The sequence below is a fragment of the Monodelphis domestica genome, chromosome 3 (genome assembly GCF_027887165.1).
Source record: "Monodelphis domestica isolate mMonDom1 chromosome 3, mMonDom1.pri, whole genome shotgun sequence".
Classification (NCBI taxonomy): Eukaryota; Metazoa; Chordata; class Mammalia; order Didelphimorphia; family Didelphidae; genus Monodelphis; species Monodelphis domestica.
The window spans coordinates 74392331-74413829 of NC_077229.1; the positions used below are offsets into that span (position 1 = coordinate 74392331).

The 21499-nt window shown below is 47.1% G+C and overlaps 1 protein-coding gene across 1 annotated transcript; it reads right to left on the minus strand.

The window, feature by feature from the left end:
* Positions 1-471: 471 nt before the first annotated feature.
* Positions 472-21468, minus strand: COPE (COPI coat complex subunit epsilon). The gene is made up of 10 exons (XM_001363346.5): positions 21312-21468; positions 17076-17138; positions 14671-14771; positions 12841-12993; positions 8134-8187; positions 5053-5134; positions 2527-2682; positions 1913-1981; positions 1595-1669; positions 472-779 (listed from the first exon to the last, which is right to left on the minus strand). Exons 1-10 carry the CDS (start codon positions 21441-21443, stop codon positions 732-734), a joined length of 933 nt encoding a protein of 310 aa, XP_001363383.1. The 5' UTR covers positions 21444-21468; the 3' UTR covers positions 472-731.
* Between the last annotated feature and the right edge of the window lie 31 nt (positions 21469-21499).

Consider the following 21499-nt stretch of genomic DNA (forward strand, 5'->3'; position numbering starts at 1 on the left):
CCCCAAGGTAGGTGGTGCCGCACTGTCTCATCGTCCCAGAAGTAGCCTACTTTGCAGAGGAAGCTGAGGCTCCCAGGTGTCAGGGCCAAGTGTCCAGGTGAGGCTAGGCTCTTTATGGGGCAGGGCTCCCGGGGAGATACCACAAGTCCTGGAGCTCCCTTCAGTCCCGCCAAGCGATGGCAGGTGCATCATGGGGAGGGAGAGAGATCACAGCAAAAAAAAGCACGTCACGGCAGGGAGCGGAGCTGCGGCTTGCCCTGGCCAAAGCCCCTGGAGAGGCTTCGTGTCCCTGAAGGTATGCGGCACACGGCGCATTGTCTCTCATTTTACACGCTAGCAGGTAAAGTGAGTAGGATCCTTGCCCAGACTCCCACAGCCTGGAGGTGCTGAAGTCTTGTTCAGCCTCTTTGGTTCCAGTGACCCAGGTGGGGAACCCCCACCCCCACTTCCAGGTGACGCATGCTAGGGTCCTTTGCTAAAGAGCCTTTATTGAACAAGGTGCCATGGTCAGAAGCCTGGCTCAGCTCCTGGGTTGTGGCCAGAGTCCTCAGAAGGAGCTTAATGGAGGCTGGGGAGAACCTGCAATAAAGGGCAGCACTTTGGCGCTGAAAACAATGGTCCCGCGTGGACAGACAAACGCTCTGCTTTAGGAACAGACCATCCACTTGGGTTTTCTTCCCTTCTTGGGGAGGAGAGCTCAGGGGTCCTCCACAAGCCCCCTGTGGCCCTTCTCATGCACTGGGAGCGTACTGCAGAGCCAGCCGATCAAAATCATTTTCCTTCAACAGAAAACAAAAAGAAGGGGGGGTGGGGATTCCATCAGTCTCTCCCAAGCATCCTACAAAAGTTCTGAGAAGGAAGTGACCTCAACAGGGCATCTAATCCAACTCCAGACCGAGGCCGGAAGCTCTCCCTTTATGGCAGCCTTGAGAAATGCTCATTCCTGCTTCTGCTGGAATTCTTCCCACAAAGGGAGACTCACTAGCTCATGAAAGAGTCTGATCTTTGAGAAAGTTTTCTCCTAATAAGCTGAAATTTGTTTGCTGAGATATCCTCTGGGGACAGCCAGGACACGGCTCTCTTCCCAGGGAGAGCTCTCCAAGGTATAGAACAAAAAATGGAGCTAGAGTCACGGTATCTGAGTTCAAATCCCAGCTCTGTCACTTGGTTCCTGTGTGATCCAAGGCATGTAGCTTGTCCTCTTTGGGGCTCAGCTTCCTCAGCCATAAAAAGACATGGGGTGGCCTAAATGGCTTTTAAGGTCACTTCCAGCTCTCCGCCTATGAGCTTTGGAAACATACTTCAAGAAAGGGACCACAGTTCATCCTCTTGTCCAGAGCAATTCTCCCCCCGGGCCTTCTACTGATCCCTCTTGTCACCTTAGTTTGGACACCCACCAGTTTGTCAATGTGCCCCTTAACATGTGGGACCCCAAACTAGACACAATATTCTAAGTGGGTCTGACTAGGGCAGAGGACAGCTGGCTCCTCCCTGGACCGCTCAGGACACTAAGTCTACAGAAGGGACAGCACAAAGGAGTCTGGGGAGCCACCGGGTATTGGGATGAACTGGGAATGGGTCAGCTGTGGATTACCTTGCTCTGGTATTCTTTGATGAATGGGTGGGATCGGTGGGCATCTTTCAGTTGTGACAAGTATCTATTCGTGACCTAGGGCAGAAAAAGGGTCACTCATGCATCCTATGGGGTGATTTATTCTCCCCCGGCCCCCACTCTTCCCAAGTGGCCACTCCCTTAGCTGATGCCATTGAGGGACACCAGGGTGATGTGGCAGATACTCTATTTTTGGACAGCTTCTGTCATCATCTTTTCCCACGTCTTTCCTCTGCAGTCAGTGTGGGATAGGCCCGAGGACGAGGGGGACAAATGGGGAGAGAGCGAGGGGGATCTTACCTCAGGGGGCTTCCCTAGGTGCTGGGACAAGACAATGAAATTGATGAGGGTCTCCGGGTGGCTGCTGTCCTGCAAGCAACAAGCAGAAAAGGTCCAGGCTGGGGACAGAAGCTTTGCTTGCTCCCCTCCCCAAGGTCGCCCCAGACTTCGCTGTCAGTGAATAAGGTCCTCTATCAATCAGGATTGGCTTCCTGCAGCACTAGAGCTTTAGTTCTGTTGAGGAGCTTGGTGTACTGGGGGGTGGGGGGGGGGAGAATAAAGGACTTGTCCCAGTCCCAAGGGGAGCAGATGACTTGGAAGAGGTATTCAAGCCTTTGCTGACTCCCATATCTTGTCCTTTTTCCTGAGACTCTGAAGCAGGGATGAGGCCCAAACTCAGGTCTGTGATGCTGAATCTAATCCCCTTAAGCAAAGGTGAGGAGGCCGGGCTCTGTCATCCCTACTTTACAGAGGTGATTTATCCACGGGCCCCCAGCCAATGTCTAGTGGAGCTGGGACTCACCCCAGGCTTTCTACTTCTCTCCAGGGATTTCTGGCTTCCTCTGGTGGAGAAGTGATCCTCTAAGCATAAAACTCAGGGCTGAAAACGAGGGTGTGTCTGCTTTGAATCTAACCTTGTCAAGGGCCTCTTGGAGAACTCCCTCAGCATCTTCCCATTTGCCCTGGGCCATATAGCAGGCGGCTTGGCCATTGAGTAAGAGCAGTGTGGAGGAACACTTATCAGCCATCTCTTGGAAGATGTAATAGGCATCCTGAAGTTTCTCGCCACCCTGAATGAAAGCGCAATGTTATAGCCAGAGGCCTGCCCTGTCCCCACCCATGACAACTAGACACCCCATATTTATGTCCAAGCCCCTAAGAATCCAGTAATAATAGTCTTCTTTTGGAAGACCCACCCGCAGGGAGGCACCTCCCTCATTTACTAAAGACTCCAAGAATCTCAAGACCTGAGAGCTCTCAGGAGATTCCTTGGCAAGCCGAACTCCAACACTGGAGCTGAGGACCCAGAGATCCTCTATTCCTTACCTGCCTTCCTTTCTCACTGGTCAGAAAGAGCAGAGCCAGGAGACACTTTAACACAGAGAATGTCAGAAAGGTAAGATTTCCCATTGTGTGCGGTGCTATCTCCTAGCACAAGTCAGACAGAGTCAGGAGCAGGACTCGGGGTCTCTCAGCTTCAGATCTGGCATTCTAGTCACTAATGTGTCCCTCTGAGAATTTCAAAGCTCTGACCCCCATGTCTCTGCAAAGGCGGGAAATGAGAGACACGGCCTGAGCTCTGGGGATCATTCATAAGGCAGTTCTAGCCTCCTTCCTGTGAAAAGCCAGGCAAGCTGAAAACTCCACAAGGAGGGATTTTCTGTTTTCTATACAAAAATCAAGCCAGGGAAAAGGTCCAAGGCTTGGAGAAACAAGTCTGTTGGGCTCCAGGACACTGGCACTTGACACGGACCAGGTGAATGAATGCCTGTGAATGCCTTGGGTATTCCTAAGAGAGCTTTCTGAAAACTGCAATCAGCTGTCTGACAAAGAAGCTTGTAAGAAATCTGAAAAGCCCAGTCAGAGGCAGGCTGCGCTGCCAAGAGAGACGGGCAGGGAAGAATCCAAGGTCCTGGCTTCAATGTTCAGAAAATGGATGTGAAAGGAAAGCGATGGAACTGATAAACTCCCACAGAGGACAAGGGACATTGGAGGACGGTGGGCTGCAGCCAACTCTCCTTCCTTGGCAGGAAGAGCAAACCCTGACCTCGAAGGCAAGGCAGAGAGCCTCACAGCAGGTGAGCCCACTATTGTCACCCTTGCTGCTGGGCACTGCTGCCAAGGTGGCCCTGGCCAACTTCTTTTGGGAGAAAAGAGTAGACTGACCTGAAGGGAAAGCAGGCCCATCACAATTCAAAATGGATGGCAAAAGTCAACTCTGAACGGGGGGACACTGGCTGAGCTGCAGGCACAGAGCAGTGCACCTGGGGTCATTTGGGATGGAACCTGTGGCTTCAGGCCCTCTGACACCCTCTTGCTATGGGACATGCCACTTGTCTACCACTTACCAGTGAGGTGCCACTATAGTAAGCACGCAAGACTAAGTCATCCCCCAAATATTCTTCTGTGGGACAAGCCCTGGAGCCATTCATTCCACCATCACTTACCAGTAAGCATCCATGCTCTCATGGCCCATGCTTAGAGCCAGAGAGGGGAAGGTGACAAAGAGACTGTCTTTGTTCTCAAGGTCCCGGAGGGGATGCCAACACAAGTATTTCTGCACGTATCTTGTGTGGGTCCAGAAGGCAGAACTGGGATAAGCAAGTTGGTTGGGTGAAGCACTTGGGGATGTTTGGTTTGGAGAAGAAAAACTGAGGGGAAATCAGGCCTGATGTCTTCAAAGATCAGAGGGGCCATCATGGGGAAGAGGAACTAGACGTGCTCTCCAGAAGGGAGAAAACTCCCCATGCTTGTGAATATGAATAGGGAGGGAGATAGCTAGATTTCTGCTCAACAAGAGGAAGAACTATTTAACAATCTGTTCAATAATGGAATCTTTGGTTTCCCCTGCACAGTGCTGCACCTCCTGAGCTATCCTAGAGAAGACTTAGGGTTTAGATACTGGTTGGTTATTTAGATATGATTTAGGGTCCCTTTCTTGATGTTGGTCTTTATACTTTTTTGTCTTAGAATCCATACTAAGGCTCAGTTCTAAGGTTCCAAGGCAGAAGAGTGGTAAGGGCTAGGCAAAGGGAGTTAAGTGACGTGTTCAGGGTCACACAGCCAGGAAGTGTCTGAGACTAGATTTGAGCCCAGAACCTCCTCTCTGGGCCTGACTCTCTATCCACTGAGCCACTCAGCTGCCCTGGTCTTTACACTTCTAAAACCAAACATCAGTTCTTTCCTGTAGCAAGAGATGTAAGGTTACTGGAAACGAAAAGAGAGTCCACTTCCCCTCAGGAGATGATGACTACACATGGAGGGACATCAGGGGGAAATGTTTTCCATTCACACGGCATAGCCACAACTACAGGTCACACTCTCTGGTGCACTCAGTACAGGAAACGGCCTGCTGAGCCCTGCTCTGGGAAGTGGGCCTGGCTCATCCTAGCCAGTGGGGGTCAGAGTGGTCACAGCTGGGTCTCCCTCTGTGGACTCACCATGGCCAGGTTGACCCAGGCAGTGGCCAGTTGCGTCAGAGTGGCGTCTTCATCTTGCTCCTGCATCTTCTTTAGTTCCTTGCTGTAGCAAAAGGAAGAAAGGAAAGTCAGGGCTGAGGAAGAAACTTTGGAAAACTGGCACAATAAAACAACATGAATGAAGCTATGAGTTGGTCCAACTATGTTGGAAAGCAATTTATGTAATTTTTTTAAAAGTCCAAACCTTTTGACCCAGAGCTCACACAGCTAGAAGCAGACCCCAAGGAGGATAAAGATAGAAAGGTCCCATACAGTTCATAACCACAAAAGAGATTACAGAACATCACAGGAAGTAAGATGGATGATTCTGATTGCATAAAATTAAAAAGTTTATGCATAAGCAAACTTAGAAGAGCTAAAATTAGAAGAGAAGCAGGAAACTGGGAAAAATCTTTGCAGCATGTTTTGCTGATAAAAGTCTTATTTCTAATATATATAAGAACAGATTCAAATTTATAAGAATAATAGTCATTCCCCAATTGATAAAGAGACAACGGATATGAATAGGTGGTTTTTTGAGGAGGAAATCCAAGCTATCAATAGCTATATGAAAAAAAAAGCTCTGGAACACTAATAATTAAAACAACTCTGAGGTTCCATCTCACACCCACCAGTCGGTCAGTCAATAAATATTTCTTAAGCACATACTACATGCCAGGATAAGCACTGGGTTAGAAAAAAAATTTGATTAAAAAAAGAAAATAGGGCTGTGGGAAAACAGGCATATTAATGCATGATTGGTGGACCTGTGAACCAGTCCCATCATTCTGGAATGCAATTTGGAAACTATGCCCCCAAAACTATTGAACTGTGTATACCTTTTGACTCAGTGACACCGCTATTAGGTCTATATCCCAAAGAGACCAAAGAAAGAGGAAAAAGGACCCAATACAAAAATATTGAGTGGCTTTCTTTGTAGTGGCAAAGAATTGGAAACTGAGGACATGTCCATGAATTGGGAAACGACTGAAGTTATGGTATATGGTAGGTGAATGAAGCAATAAAGTGGCACAATAGATAGAACACAGGGCCTGTAGACAGGAAGATCTGAGTTCAAAACTTGCCTCAGACACTTTATTACAAGTGATCCTGAACAATTCACTTCACTTCTGTCTACCTCAGGTTTCTTTGTCATTTTGATTTTTTTATTTATTTTGTTAAATGCTTCCCAATTATATGTTAAAATAACAATTTTAACACTCACTTAAAAAACTTCCAAATTCTTTTCCTCCCACCTAACACCCCCTCCCTCTTTAGAAGGCAATTTGATATTAATTATACATATGAAATCATGGAAAATTATATATTTTTTGCAACATATTAGCCATGTTGCAAAAGAAAATATAAACAAAATAATAAAAATAAAGTTGAAAAAAGAATGCTTCAATCAAAGTATTCTGAGTCTGTTAGTTCTTTCTCTGGAGATGGAGAGCATTTTTCTTTTTCTTTTTTTAACCCTTCCCTTCTGACTTAGTATCAGTTCTAAGTCAGAAAAGTGCCAAGGGCTAGGCAATCAATAACGGTAAAGTAACTTACCCAGGGTCACACAGCTAAGAAATGTAGAGGTAGCATTTTTCATCATGGATTCTTTGGAACTGCCTTGATCAGAGTAAGTCTTTCACAGTCAATCATCATACAATATTATTGTTACTGTGTACAATGTTCTCCTTGTTCTGTTCACTTTGCCTCACTCTGCACAGGTCCATGTATGTCTTTCTAGTTTTGTTTTTTTAAATCTTTACTTTCTTTCTTAGAATCAATACTGTGTACTCCAAGGCAGGAGAACGGTAAGGGCTAGGCAATGGGGATGAAATGACTTGCCCAGGGTCACACAGCTAGGAAATGTCTAAGGCTATATTTGAACCCAGAACCTCCTGGCTCTCCAAGCCTGGCTCTCAATCTCCTGAGCCACCCAGCTCTGGCTGCTTCCCCAAAACCTACGCCTTCTTGTGCATGCTGAATTGAGGCTGAGGCAGCCGACAGCTTTCTGCATCGATCATGAATGACGACTGTGCTGATCAGAGCTCTTAGGTCTTTAAAGCTGTTTGGTTTGGGAGAGTCATTCCAAGAACACAACAAACACAGTAACTACAACAATGTGAAAGAACCCCAAATCCCGAAACTAGATACTGTGTAGCTAAGATGGCCAAGGCTGGTTGCAAAGAATAGGGCAGCAAATGCCTCTCTCTCTGAAGGGGAACCAGGACCAGGGCCACAAAGGCTATGGCTGGGGAACCCTGTTGGACACAGTAAATGCAGTAGTTAATTTCAGTGAACTGCTCTGTTTTCAAGCCCTCACCTTCTGCCTTAGAATCAATACTAAGTATCAGTTCTAAGGAAGAGGAACAGTAAGGGCTGGGCAATGGGGATTAAGTGACTTGCCCAGGGTCACACAGCCAGAACGTGTATGAGGTCAGATATGAAGGCAGGACTTCCTGTCTCTAAGCTGGCTCTATCCACTGAGCCACGTAGCAGCCCTGAGGCTAAATTTATTTGCAGCTAATGGAAGGAGGGAGTGCTCTGTCCTGGTCAGACCCCAGGAGGAAGAGGACAGTGCTCAGGTTGGGGGACCCCATTTCAGGAGGGCTGTGGTGCAAGTAAGCTCAAAGGAAGGCAGTGGAAAGGGATTCCAAAGCAAGTCATCCAGGAACTAGCTGAAGGAAGTGGGAATGTTTAGCCTAAAGAAGAGCAGATTTGGGGGATCCACAATCTCTCTCTTCAAGTAGCTTGTAAGTCTGTCCCCTAGAAGATGACTTAGAATTGTCCTGCTTGTCCCTAGAAGCAAGAACTAGGAACAAATGGGCAGATGACGAAAACTCCCTTTATCCTCAGCACAAAGGGCAAAGTTCCTAACAAAGTTATTCAGAAGAGGAAAGGCTTCCTTTCGGTGGGCAGCAGGAAGAGGAGGGGAGCGCTGTGGAGGTGTTTGAGTCGAGTGAGACAATCCCTTTCGGGGATACCAGAGAGGGGATTTGTGCTTTAGGGACGGAGGTGGTGGACTACTGTCTAAGATTCTTGGGTGTTTCTGGCATGAGCTCTTACCGGGCTAGGTCCAATCTGTCCAGCTTCAGGAGTATTTGCACAATCATGGCCATGCTGTTTGGAAAGAAGGACAAAAAAAGGAGGTCAGTTCCAACCTCTCTAAACATGTTGGGCAGAAGTAGGCCAGGGCACCCGGATGTCTCCCACCTTTTCTAGTTGCCAGCCCCCAAGGCAATGCTGGCCAAAGGAAAAAGCTGACAAGACCAGCCAGCCTGAAGGGCCAGGCCTCCCTGGCAGCTAAGACACCATTCCCTGGGAAAAACCCCTTCCCAAAGGTCACAGGGATTTCAGAGGACAGGATTATCAGAGCCTCACTGAGGCTTTCAGAGAAATTAGCATCTGAATGGAGAAGGCAAAGAGGCCAAGAACTGTCTCTTAGCTACCCAAGTTCAATGGTAGGAAAAAGGGGGATAGAGAGAAAGGAGGACACAGAAAGAATAGGAAATCCAGAGGCCCCAACATACAAGGTGTGCCAGGGAAGTCATGAGGAAAGCTTGAACCTGCAGATCATGAACCCACAAAGCGTTTGGGCTGGACCAGCTAAGCTGGGGTTGGTGGTTAATCAACTTTCCGGCTGGATCAGAAGCTTCTCCCAGGAGGCCGAGGACTCAAGGCAGGACCTGCTAGCTGAGCTGAGCTGGGGGAAGCCGGCAAAGGATGCATTGTGGGAGAAATCCCTTCCTGGCCTGCAGTGCCCACAGGAACTGACCCTTCAGACCCTGGTCTGAAGCCTGGCCACAACTGGTCCTTCCCTCTTTGCAAACAAACCACTTTGTACTTTTTCATTTTAAAAATAATGTCCATCACAACAACAAAGGACATTTCTGTCCCTCTATGGCTTAGAAGGCGTGCCCCTCAGAGCCATCCCAAGAAGCTCAGTCACTCGCTCAGGCTCATATGGCTAGTTTGTAGGCAAGTGAGACTGACCAGAGCCCACCCACGACCCCTAGCCAATGTCTTCTGTACGAATGCCTCCTGTCATGAATTCTCAGACATGCTCCAACAAGGCATGCTGGGGCCTAGTAGAGCATCTGGTTGAATCTAGGCTCCTCCTTTCATTCATCAAGGAGCCTCATCCCAGCTGCAAGGCCACTTAATCCCTACTGCCTAGCTCTGACCACTCTTCTGCCTTGGAACCAATACACAGTATTGATTCCAAGACGGATGGTGAGGGTTTAAAAAAGCCAAAAGATTACGGCCTTTGAGCTGGGCTTCAAAGGAATATAGGAATTCAACAGGGGAAGAAAGGGGCTGCATATGGGAGGGAACAGCATGAGCGAAGGCCAGGAGGCTAGAGCTGATCAAAGGCCAGAAATCACCCAGTCTGGCTGGAACACAGAGCACAAAATACATAAATCAAAGTGTAAGAAATAGTCTAAGGTTAAGCCAGGCTTTTGACGATAGACAAAAGCACTCCAAATGTCACCAAGCAGGCATTGGTCCCTGAAGCTTCCCAGGTTCAAGGATAACATGACCAGTCTATGAAGAGTGAAGAAGAGAGTGGGAGCCAGGCAAGGGGAAGTGGGAAGGCAGGAGGCCCCAGGAGCTGAGAGGAGGCCAAGAGCTGGTCCAGGTGGTGACGAGGCCTTGTCTGAGAGGAGTGGAGATGAGACTAGAGAGGAAGAGACCATGGAGAGATGCTGCAGGAAAAGAAATGAGGACTTGGTAACTAGCTGGCTATGGGAGGGGAAGTAGAAAAGAGATCCAATATAACATCCAGGGCCGGAGTAAGGAAGCCCAAGTGCCTGGGGGCCATGGACAGAAACAGGCAAGTAAGAAGGCAGAACAGGGAAGCCGCTGAATCTGAGGCACCAGAGGAATGACCAGGCAGAACCACGTCTGGGCAGGCAGAGGTGCCAGAGGACTCGCTCCTCTTCTGAAGTTAAAAAGGTGCTGGGTAAGAAGAGCTAGGAAGAGAGGGGGTCTGAGCCCAAAGAACCATGAGTGGCCAGAAGGGGATGATCCTCTGGGTCACAAGCCAAAAGAAGCCTGAGGATGAGGACTGAACAAAAGACCTATGGATTTGCAAGAGGCAGAGGTGATGGGAGGAATCCTAGCTCACATTTTTAGAATGCAGTGATGTCAATCACAGACATAGTGTGCAACAGTGGGTAGAGCCCCCAAACCCAGGCCTGCCTCAGACACATCTTGGCTAGGACCAGGCAAAGCATTGGACCTCAGTGCCCTGACCTACACTCAAAGATGAAAAAGTACAGAGAAGGTGCCAACCTAGGCTGGCAGAGAGCGTTTCTACATCCTGGAATTCCCAAAGCCAATGAAAGCACAGGTCCAGTTCTTATTCCCCATCCTTCTAGGATTTACAAAGACCCTTCCTCGTAACCTGCTGAGGGTGATGGGGCAAGTATTATTACCAAGGCTCAAAGCAGATCAGCCAGGCTGGAAGGGAGGGGATAGGTGCCAAATAGCCTGGGTCTGACAAGACCTGGGGGTAAGGACAGGGAGACCAGAGATGGGTATAAACAATTTTTTCAAGAAATTTCACACTAGGGGGCATCTAGGGAGCACAGAGGATAAAGTACCAGGCCTGGAGTCAGGAGGTCTGAGGATCAAAGCTAGTTTCAGACACTTCTTGGCTGAGTGACCTTAGGCAAGTCACTTAACACCAATGACCTAGTCCTTGCTGCTCTTCTATCTTAGAGATGTTCCTAGGAAAGAAGGCAAAAGGTTTAAAGGGGGGGAAAAAAGGAAGTTTCACACTTAAAGGGAAAGGAGACATGAGATGATTTGGAGCTACTTAGATGCAGACAGACCGAAGGTCACAAGAGGATGAATGTAGGTCATGATGCCACAGGAAGATGGGGAGGGATGGGATCAAGGGCACAGTTCTAGGCAAGATAATCTTCCTCCAGGAGGAGGCTTGTGAGCCAGGGCACTGAGGGGTGCAAGGGAGGGAAGAGGCTCAGTCTGCTTCTTCTCAGGGAATCTAAGTCAAGTATTTGAAGAGGGCAGGAGGGGTTCTGGGAATTCATGAGGACAGGAACAGGTTTAGATCAGCTGTGTTGGGGAAAGGGCTTGGGACACAATAAATCAGGCTGGAGCAGAGGGACTGCTGGGCAACAAACAGGGTCCAACTGCTTCAGCCACCACCAATGTGTAGTGGGTAAAAGCAGCCTGGTGTCAGGCCTTCCCCAGGGATGCTGGGTAGAAGCAGAGAAAAGGCTGATGAGGAAAGAGAAGGTGAGAAATGGCAGGAGGTGGGGTGCAGAGTCAGGCGGTGGCTGGTTAATGATGGAAACAGCATGGAACATGGCAGCCAGTAGAGCCAAAGGGAGCAGGAGGGTCTAGGAGGGAAGAGGAAGTTGAGTCAACCAATAAGCATGAGAAGGAGGGGAGGAAGGAGGCAAGAGATCCAGGGGCAGAATGGCCAGGGTGGAAGCATCTTTCCTGTGCCTTTACCACATTATAACTGGTATTTATAGACACGAAGCCCTAGAAGGACAAGGATGTGTCACAGAATCAGTTTCAGGGCTAGAAGGTACTTCAGAGCAATCTAATATGACAAGGAGAAGACTGAATGTTGAAAAGTGAAGGGATTTGTCTGAAGTCATTACACAGGTAGTAGGTGGAAGAACCAGGATTAGAACCCAGATCTTCTGACTTCAAATCTGGCACCTGTTCCATTGTACCCCATTGTTTCAATTTCTATCATCCAGGAAAGACCACTTGGAATTAAATAGTGATACTTTATGTATTTCCTGAAACACAGGTCCAACTATGCCACTCCTCTACTCAATAAACTTACAGGGCTCCCTGTTGCCTCCAGAATCAAATAAGAAATCCTTGGTTTGGTGTTCAAAGCACTTTGTAACTTGGCGCCCTCCTATTTTTCTAGTGTTCTTGTCCCCTGCCCCCCAACTCTGTGACACAGGCCTCCTGGCTCTTCCCCCAGTCTCCTCACTTGAACATTTTCTCTGGATCTCCCCTATGCTTGAGCCTTCTTTCCTGTGCCCCTCTGACTCCCAGCTTTGCTGGCTTCTTTCAGGATGCAGCTATAATCTCATCCTCTACAGGAAGCCTTTCTCAAGTCTTCCTTAAGGCTTTGTGCCTTCCCTGTGAGACTACCAGTTTATCTTGTCTATATCTTGTTTCCATGGAGTTATCTGCATGTTGTCTCTCCTATTCAATTGTGAGCTACTGGAAAACAGGTTCTGTTTTTTGCCTTTGTATTGCCAGGACTTAGCACAGTGTGCCTGACACATAGTAGGTGCTTTAAAAATTCTAGACTTAATGCCTATTGAATTGACTTGAACACAGCTCTGAGTCTGCTGTATCTGCCACTTGTTAAGGGAAAAGTGATCCCTGACTCCGCCTGGGAGAGGGGAAAGAACGGTGCTGAAGAGACAGCATAGAGGTGAATTGGTTTACAGAGAAAGACCCAGACCAGAGTCCAACACAAAGGGAAGAAAGGTGCTTTCAGGCCTCTGGGCCATGTCCTTGAAGCTGAGTCCTTCACCATTCAGAGAGGAGCATCTACCCTGAATACAAATGTGGCGCTCCTGCTTCCAAACACACAGGCTTTGGAAGGGTCTGCATGCTTCCAGATGAGGCTCATTCATCGGTTTCTATGACAACCTTCCAAAGAAACTCTTTGCATCCCAAAGAATGTCTTTGCCCCGGACCTCCTCCTTGTGCTTGGTGAAGGGTGTTGGGGGGAGGAGGGGGATGATGAAATACAACTGCACTCACCACTCCAAGCTTTCTCCCTGGTGCAGTGTGCGCAGGGCGGCATCAGGGTTCTTGTCATGGAAATAGATAGAAGCCGCCATCAACAAGAAGGTCGTATTGGCAACGTCGACATTTTTGGCCATCTTTCGGTCCAGGTCTGCAATAATTGCCTCTCTGCAAGAAAGAGGTGGTCGGGACTTGCTAAGGGGAAAGGACACAAGACACCCCTTGCCCCCATTCCCTCAGATCTCCTGGGCTCTATTAATCTTGGGCAGAAATATTCCCACAGACTCACAAAGCTACAGAATGTCAGAGTTAGAAGGGATTTCAGAATGGTAGAGTGGAGAGGAAGCTTAGGGATCATTAGGCCATCCCCAATAGACACTGATAGCATTTGTGTGAGTACTTTCCTCAATTAATATGGCACTTTGGGAAAGATAATACCTGGGGCTTCTCAGAGAAGCAGAAATCTGGTCCCTGTAATCCCTTTTCCCCTGCCCCTGCCTGCCGTGCCAGGCTCAACTGGGATATTGCCATGGAAGCAGAGATTAGATGCTTGAGTACAGGCTTAGGACAGCCCAATAAAGAATCCCTAATGACACTGGCCTCTGTCAGAGCCTAAAACCAGCACTAATTTCCCCTCTTTGAGCCTCATTTTCTGTCTGAAAAATAAGGTGTTGGACTAGATTATTTCTAAGGGCCCTCCTACCTCTGACATTCTCTGTTCTAAGGGTCCTCCCAGCTCAGACATTCTTTTTTTTTTTTTTTAATTTTTAAAATTTGTCTTGGAGTCAATACTGTGTATTGGTTCCAAGGCAGAAGAGTAGTAAGGGCTAGACAATGGGGGTTAAGTGACTTGCCCAGGGTCACACAGCTGGGAAGTGTCTGAGGTCAGATTCGAACCTAGGACCTCCGGACCTCCTGTCTCTGGGCTTGGCTCTCAACCCACTGAGCCACCAAGTTGCCCCCCAACATTCTCTGTTCTAAGAGTCCTCCCAGCTCTGACATTCCCTGTTCTAAGGATTTTCCAAGCTGTGAACATTCCCTGTTCTAAGCTTTCTCCCAGATCTGACCTTCTCTGTTCTAAGGTCTCTCCCAGTTCTGCCATCCTGAGTCCTAAAAGCCTTCTCAGCTCTCACACTGCATGCACCCTAGTGATTCTTCCAACTTCAAAATCCTCCCCCCTCTAAAAAATACCTGTTATTTTGTAAGTGCAATAATTTTTATTTCTAAAATTGATGTCAAACATCTATTAGGTTGAGGCCTGGAAAGGGAAGGGTACACTTCCCCAGTAATTTCTCCTTTGTGAAATATGACCTCCAAGAGCAATAAAGATTTTAATTTCAAGTACTGGGGAGGATCCATTGTAGTCTCAGCATTCTGGACAATAAGAAGCCTTTAATTAATGGGAAGGAGGGGAAGGGGAAGCATGGTGCCAAGGGTTTTAGGGGTACAGAATCCATGAAAGCATTTTTCCTCTGGGCTCCTTGGTTTGCTTCTGGAGCAAACCTGGGGCCTGGCAAAAGGCTGGGTCAGATGGTCCCACAGAATTTGAGTCCAATGATGTTGCTGGACCACGTTTCAACAATGTCTAAAAGGCAGTGGCCCTGCCCTGGAAACACTACGGAGACCTCTTTTGTTCTGAAGGCTGATAAATACTGGCCATGCAAGCCCTGAGAGATCCCAGCCCTTTATTGATGGCAATAAATCCTCACATCTCAGTGGTGACTCACTCCTCACAAAAGGCCCATGAGCTAGGCAGGCAAGTGTCATCCGTGCTTTACAGATGAGGAAACTAAGACACTGCCATTTTGTCCACCTGTCCATCCGCACCAGGCCCCTCTAACTCACCTCTGGCTTTCACTGGAGAGATACTCTGCAAACATGCGGACAGCCTGGAGCTCCGGGGAGGAGGTGGCTTTAATCTCATCCAGTACCACGCCATACTTTCTCTGAGGAGAGCAGAGACATTGCATGGGATCATTCCCATCATTCACAAAAAAGCAGTTTGGACCTCCAGAGTGCTGGGGGCCCCAGGAGACAGGGTTCCTATTGCCTCCTCTGTCCTAAGGGTTGGGGATGGCCTCTCCCCAGGGAACAGCCTCAACACCAGCAGACATAAGGAAACCCAGGTCAATATCCTGTCTGGGATACAGGGAGGTCGCTGGACCTGGGGGGGGGGAGGGGGCGACCCTAAGCCCAATATTTATCAACTATATGGCAGCTGGGTGGATGGAGCATTGGACTTGAAGTCAGGTAGATCAGAGTTCAAATCTAGCCTTAGACATTTTCTACCCATGTGACTCTGGGCAGGTCACTTCACTTGTGTCCTTTTGTTTTCTTATCTGCAAAATGGAGGACATAATAGCAGTTCTCTCCCAGGGCTGTTGTGAGGATCAATGAGATCATATTTGCAAAACACTCATCCCAGTCAGTACCTGGAACACAGTAGGTGCAATATAAATGTTAGTTGTTACTATAGAGGTTACAAATGAAAATATTGCTATCTTGTTTTTGCATCACCTAAATTTCCCAATATATTCCTCTACTCTTACCCTGCCAGGGAGCCATCCCTTAACAAGGAATAAAAAAGAAAAACAAAATAGCTCAATACAACTAAGGAGTACCTTGACTTAGTCCTACATTCTAGGAAGTCTTTTCCACCTCCCCATGCCATCTCCCAAGGAGGAAGATTTAAAAAGGATATTATTACACTATAAGGACTGCTTTGGGGGTGTGGGGGAGATCAGATCTAGTATTCTTCTCTGTGGGTAATGTCTCCTGTGCAAATTTTTCCATTAAGGTGGCTGAGTAATTTGTAGCCCAGACTCTGGAGTTTCTCTTGGGGCACAGAGAGAGTTCAAGGCCACAAAGTCTGTGGCTGAGGAAGGCCAGGCCTCCCTGACTCTAGTGCTGCCATATTACATGCTGTTATGCTGCCTCTTAAGAAAAGGCCAATACAAAAAATTTTAGATAAACTTGAAGACTTGCTTGAAAAGACACTGGGTAAAATAAATAAAACTAATGGGTCAGTGTGTACAACAATCACATGAACATAAAGGAAGACAAGGCCAATATTTCTGAACTCAGATCAAAGCAGTGACCATCTTGATTCCAGAGAATGAATGACAAATCCATGCTCATAGCCAGTGGGTGGGTTTGTTTGGTCTAACTGGACTCCTTTGTTATAAACATGGTTCTACTGGTGGTGGGGAGGAAGTTATTAGAAAATAAGAATAATCGGAAAAGCATTAATAAAGCATTTTAATAACAAAGCACCGACCTTCTCTGAAGTAGTTTACCTCTCTATTAAGAGAAGATAAGGGGGAAGCAAGGCAGCACAGTGGACAGAGCATCAGGCCTGGAGACTGAAGGTCCTGGGTTCAATGAATCCCCATTACCTAGCCCCATGATGGCAAACCTATGGCACATGTGCCAAAGACGGCATGCAGAGATCTCTTGGTGGGCACGTCGCCATTGCCCACCAGAGTCAGTTACTAGAAAGGCAGAGCTGCTCCCTTCTGACCCTCCACCATGCCTTGCCATCCCTCTGCGCTTCTCTCTCACCTAAGCACAGCGCTTAGGTCACTCCCCTCCCCTGTCTGGGGTAAGGCGGGGACACTTGGTCTAGGATGGGGGGGGAAGGGGGGAATGGATGGATGATAGCACAGTGTCTAAAAGGTTCTCCATCACTGGCCTAGTCCTTACCATTTTTCTTGGACTTGATACTTTGTATCTTAGTTAGATATTTTTGTATCTTAAACTGTAGGCAGAGCAGGACTTCTCTTTTAAAAAATATCTTTAACTTCTGTCTTAGAATAGATACCAAGTATCGATATTAAGACAGACCAGTGGGAAGAGCTAGGCAATGGGGTGACTTGCCCAGGGTCACACAGCTAGGAAGTGTCTGAAACTAGATTTGAACCCAGGACTTATCCACTGTGCCCCAGCCTATAATCTTTAGAGAATGACATGAGATAAAGGGTGTGAGGTTGGTGGCTTTTGAGCCTTCAGTTTTTCCTTCATCAAATGAGATGTTTAGAAGAGATGATCTCTTAGGTTCTCTTTTAGCTTTAACAGTTCACACTCATTCCAACTGTAAAATTCAATGTTTTATGTCCCTCCCAGCTTGAAGGACCATTACTGTTATCACTGAGATCTGCTATGGATAATAAGGGGGCAACCTAACCTCATTATGTGGGCATGGGAACTCTAAATGAAGGATGTGTGAGTTACAAAGTCTAAAACATCATTACCTGTGCAAGATAAGCTCTGTACAAGAAGACATCTCTTTCAACTTCTTTTTCTGGGCTGGAAAGCTAGAAAGAAGAAAAGACATTAGGATGAGCACCTGGAAACAGTCCATCGGTCAGTAGCACCTATTCTCTTTCAAGTGCAGTGATAGCAGCTGTGCAAGAAAATCATAAAAAAGGAAACAATTTCTCCTGTCAAGGAGCTTATATCCTATTGGGGGAAAACATATAAATGTCTGAGTAAATACCATATCTACAAGGCAAATAAAAGGGAACTGCATGAGCAAGCAGGCACTGGGAGCTGGTATAGATCAGGGAAGGCCTTATGTAGGAAGCTGCACACAAGCTGAGCTTTGAAGGAAAGCTGGGGGTTTGAGAAGTCAGGCCTGGGAGACAGTCAGTGCAAAGACTGAAGAAAAATGGAAATGAGCTTTGTGTGCAGAAGAACAGGGAGGAGTTCAATTTGAGCCCACTGCATAGTTTGTGAGAGACAGTAATGTGTACTAATCCTGAAAGGCCGGAGATTGGTGGTGAAGGGGATTAATCATCCCCCAAAAGAGTTTGTAATGACAACCACGGGATCCCCTTGGGCTTTCTGAGTAGGGCAGAATAAGCCAAGTTCAGACCTATCTGGGCACCAACAAAGTGTGAACAATAAGGTGGAACAGTTTTCTTCATTTTCAGTGTAGATGAGGCCCATACTGAGTTAAGCCAACTTGGAATTTTGGAAAAATTTAAATAAATTCAATAATGGATATCTATCCTAGGTAATAGAGAGGCTAAGAAGAAATCACAGGTCGTGAACTCAAAGAGTTGGCCATCTAGTTGGGGAGCTAAGACATGTTTATAAATATAATAATCAGGGCAGTGGATAGAGAGCCAAGCCTGGCGTCAGGAGGATCTGCCTTCAGATACTTCTTAGCTGTGTGACCTTGGGAAAGTCACTTGATTCCAATCATCTAGCCTTGCTGCTCTTCGGTCTTAAAGAGATGACACTAAGACAGAGAGTAAAGGTTTTAAAAAGGAAAAATAATTACAATCAAGTTAGACTCCAATTACAAAAGGAAAGGTGCAAACCCACATAGTTTCTTGAATGAAGGGACTTTAAAAAAGACAGAGATGTAAGAGCACCACATCTCAGATGCAGGAGATGAAATGAGCAGATGCACAGTCAGGAGAAGGAAGAACAAAATCAGAGGATTTCTCAGATGGCCTAGAAAGCCCAGATAAGGAACCTGTTTTGATTTAGATGGCAGTGAAGAGCTCCTGAGGTTTTTAGGTAGTGGGAAGGTAAGAACTGTTCATTAGATTAGCAAGGGTGGCAAGTACAAGTAGAGGAAGGGAGAGACCAGAGGTAGGAAGCCATTTAGGAAGTGGGTAAAAGTGAAAAAAGACTGAGGGGGATGACAGAGGATGGAGAATAGGGGCTACAGACTCTTGGCATCAAAGGGGTAGAATCAGTAGAACTTGATAGCTGTTTGGATGCTGGGACATGGGGCTTGGGAAGAGGTCTTTACGGTGACAAGGAAGGACAATATCCTATGCCTTATAGATGGAACAGGAGAAAATAAGATTGTGGTGCACCCCAATTTTTTTGCTGCCATATAGACAGAATTAGGGACTGGAATGTAATGAAATGTTGGTTCAGTTCATGGAATAGGTTGCTATGCTGACTTTGGATTTTCAGATCCCTGGACTGATGTCATTTGGTTCCAGCTGGACAAGCCCCTTCCTTCCTATCTTAGTATCCTTGTGCAAAATGAGAGGACTGAAGTTGGGGATCTCTAAGTGGGGAAGGCAGCCACTTCACAATTTCTATGGGAAAATGTAATCCAATCCCCAAACAACTGATTTATCAACACCAATTGCTGAGATGAGGCCTGTTTCTTTTTAAAGCTGATGAGAAGTCCAAAGAGACCAAATTCTGAGGAGGGAAATTTGGGGGTGTGGGGCACTGCATCTGGGATAAAATACAAACTCATCAGTTTGACCTTTAAAGCCCTACCCCAGCTGGCACCAGACCTCCTTTCCAGCCTTACTGAATTGGACTCCCCTTCAAGTCTCTAACACAATATTCCAGCTAGATCTCAGTGGTGTTCTAGGGATCCAACATTCACCTTTAGCCTCTGCAGCCTCTCTTGGAGCTTTTTTTAAACCCTAAACTTCTGTCTTAGGATGGATATTAAATATCGGTTTCAAGGCAGGAGAGGTAAGACCAGGCAATTGTAGTTTAGTGACTTGCCTAAAGTCACACAGCTAGGAAGCGACTAAGGCCAAATTTCAACCCAAGTTCTCCCATCTCCAGGTCTGAAATCTCTATCCATAAAGCCACCTAGCTGGACCCCTGGACTCACCTCTTGATTTACCTTAATGATCATTTCATTCTTCCAAAGGCAGGGGAACCAAAAGGGAAATTCTATTTTGGATCTGAATTTACTAAAGGGAGGCACTAATTGCTGGGATGAAAATGATGGGAACTTTAGGGGAAGTGATCATCCCATCCTAGAGTTTGTCATAGAGGAGAGGAAATTTGGGCAGCCTGACATGAAGATACCCTTGATTTTAGGAAAGCAGATTTCAAAGTCTCTGGAGGAAGAATTGAATCAGATGTCAGGGAAGCAGGATGAGGAGGAAAGGGAGATGTTCATGAATGAAATTCTGAAGATACAAAGGGAAACAATTTCATTGAGGGAAAATGGCATTTGTCTAAAGAAACCAGCATGGTTAAGTGGCAGCTAGTAAGTGTCTAAGCCTGAATTTGAACTCATTTCCTGATTCTAGGCCTGGCATTCTATGTGCCACCTAGCTGCCCTAGCGGTAAGATTTTTACTACTTAATAAATAAAAATGGCCACTCCCTATTTTATGCCCCTCTTAAAGAGCTGTCCAAAGTAGACAATTTAGTTATTTAAAGGTCCTATGAGTAGAGAAATGTAGAGATGACCTTCTGCCTCCCCCCATTATCATTTCCTCACCTACCCTCAAAGGAGAGAAAGCTTGGGCCTGGGAGAAAGAATTTCAAGGCCCTGCTTTGCTGTAGTCTCTTTCAGCAAGCCTGTCCTAATCTAAGTTCCTGTCTGAACAAGAAAATTCCTACTCTCAATCTTCTGACCACACTTCCCATCCCAGCTCTTGACTGGGTAACACTCGGATTCTCTAATGTTCCAGATAAAGTTATTTAAGCTTGACTAGCTCTAGTTATTCTTTTTTTTTTTAAATAACCCTTTCTTTCTGTCTCAATATCAGTTCTAAGACAGAAGAGTGGCATGAGCTAAGCAATCAGTGTTAGGTGACTTGCCCAGGATCACACAGGAAGTATCTGAGACCAAATTTGAACTCAGGTCTTCCCAACTCCACATCTGGTGCTCTATCCACTGTGATACCTAGCTGCTCCTATAATTAAGTCTAAACCAGGTTTCCCAGGAGAAGCTGGAAGAAAGATCATTAACCGGGAGGGGGGACAACTTTCTAACTATGAGAACTGTCCAAAAGTAGAATTGTTTTCCTTAGCAGGTAGTGAGATCCCAGCCTCTAAAGACCTCCATACACAGGCAAGATGACCACTTGTTAAGTAGGATTTTGGAGGGAAGGGGAAAATTCTTGTCCATTCAAGTACAGACTGGGTTGGACAATCTATTTAAGTCTTTTCCAGGCCTGGAGTCAAAGCCTTCTAGAGCACTTTGTCTATTTTCTTGACCCCTGTCAAAGCTTACAACTTCCTCAGTGTTGCTCATTTAAATTTCCTTAAGTTGTTCCCATTAGGAGGTGAACTGGAAAGAAGGCTGGGTTTGGAGTCCAGGGTCCTGGCTTTTAAATCTCCGTTTACTACTCACTACCTGCGCACCTGGTTCAAATCCTTAACTGCTCTGAACCCTCAGTTTCTTCATCTGCAAAATGGGAAGGAGTTTGGCCCGGGTACCCATGACCCTCCGCCCGTCAATCCCATAAACGTTAGTCTCCCCAGCGCCCTGCACATCGCTAAAGAAATATTCGGTGAATCGAAAGTATTCGTTGTATCAGTCTCTGGCCAGTCTTAGTTTGCCAGTCAGTAAAATGGGCAGCGAGGATCTGGAAGAAGATCCTACTCTAACGGGCCTGCCAGCTGGGCTGAGCTACGAAACCCCTGCCCTGGCTTTGACCACAGTCTCAGCCAGGGCCGAGGAAGATGCAGCCCGCCGCCGAGCCGAGCTCTGTAGCGCCGCGGGCCTCAAATCCCCCACCCTGCCCGCTCTGGCCGCACCTTGACGCGCTGCGCCTCGTTGATACACTGCTGGTAGCTGCCGATGTAAAAAGCGTTCTTCACATCGAACAACTCGTCCACCTCCCCTGGGCCGCCGGGGGCCGGGCCGGGACCTGGAGCCGGAGGAGCCATCTTACTACCTACACGTAGACAGAGACGAAGAGGAAGTGACGCAAGCCGGCGCCCGC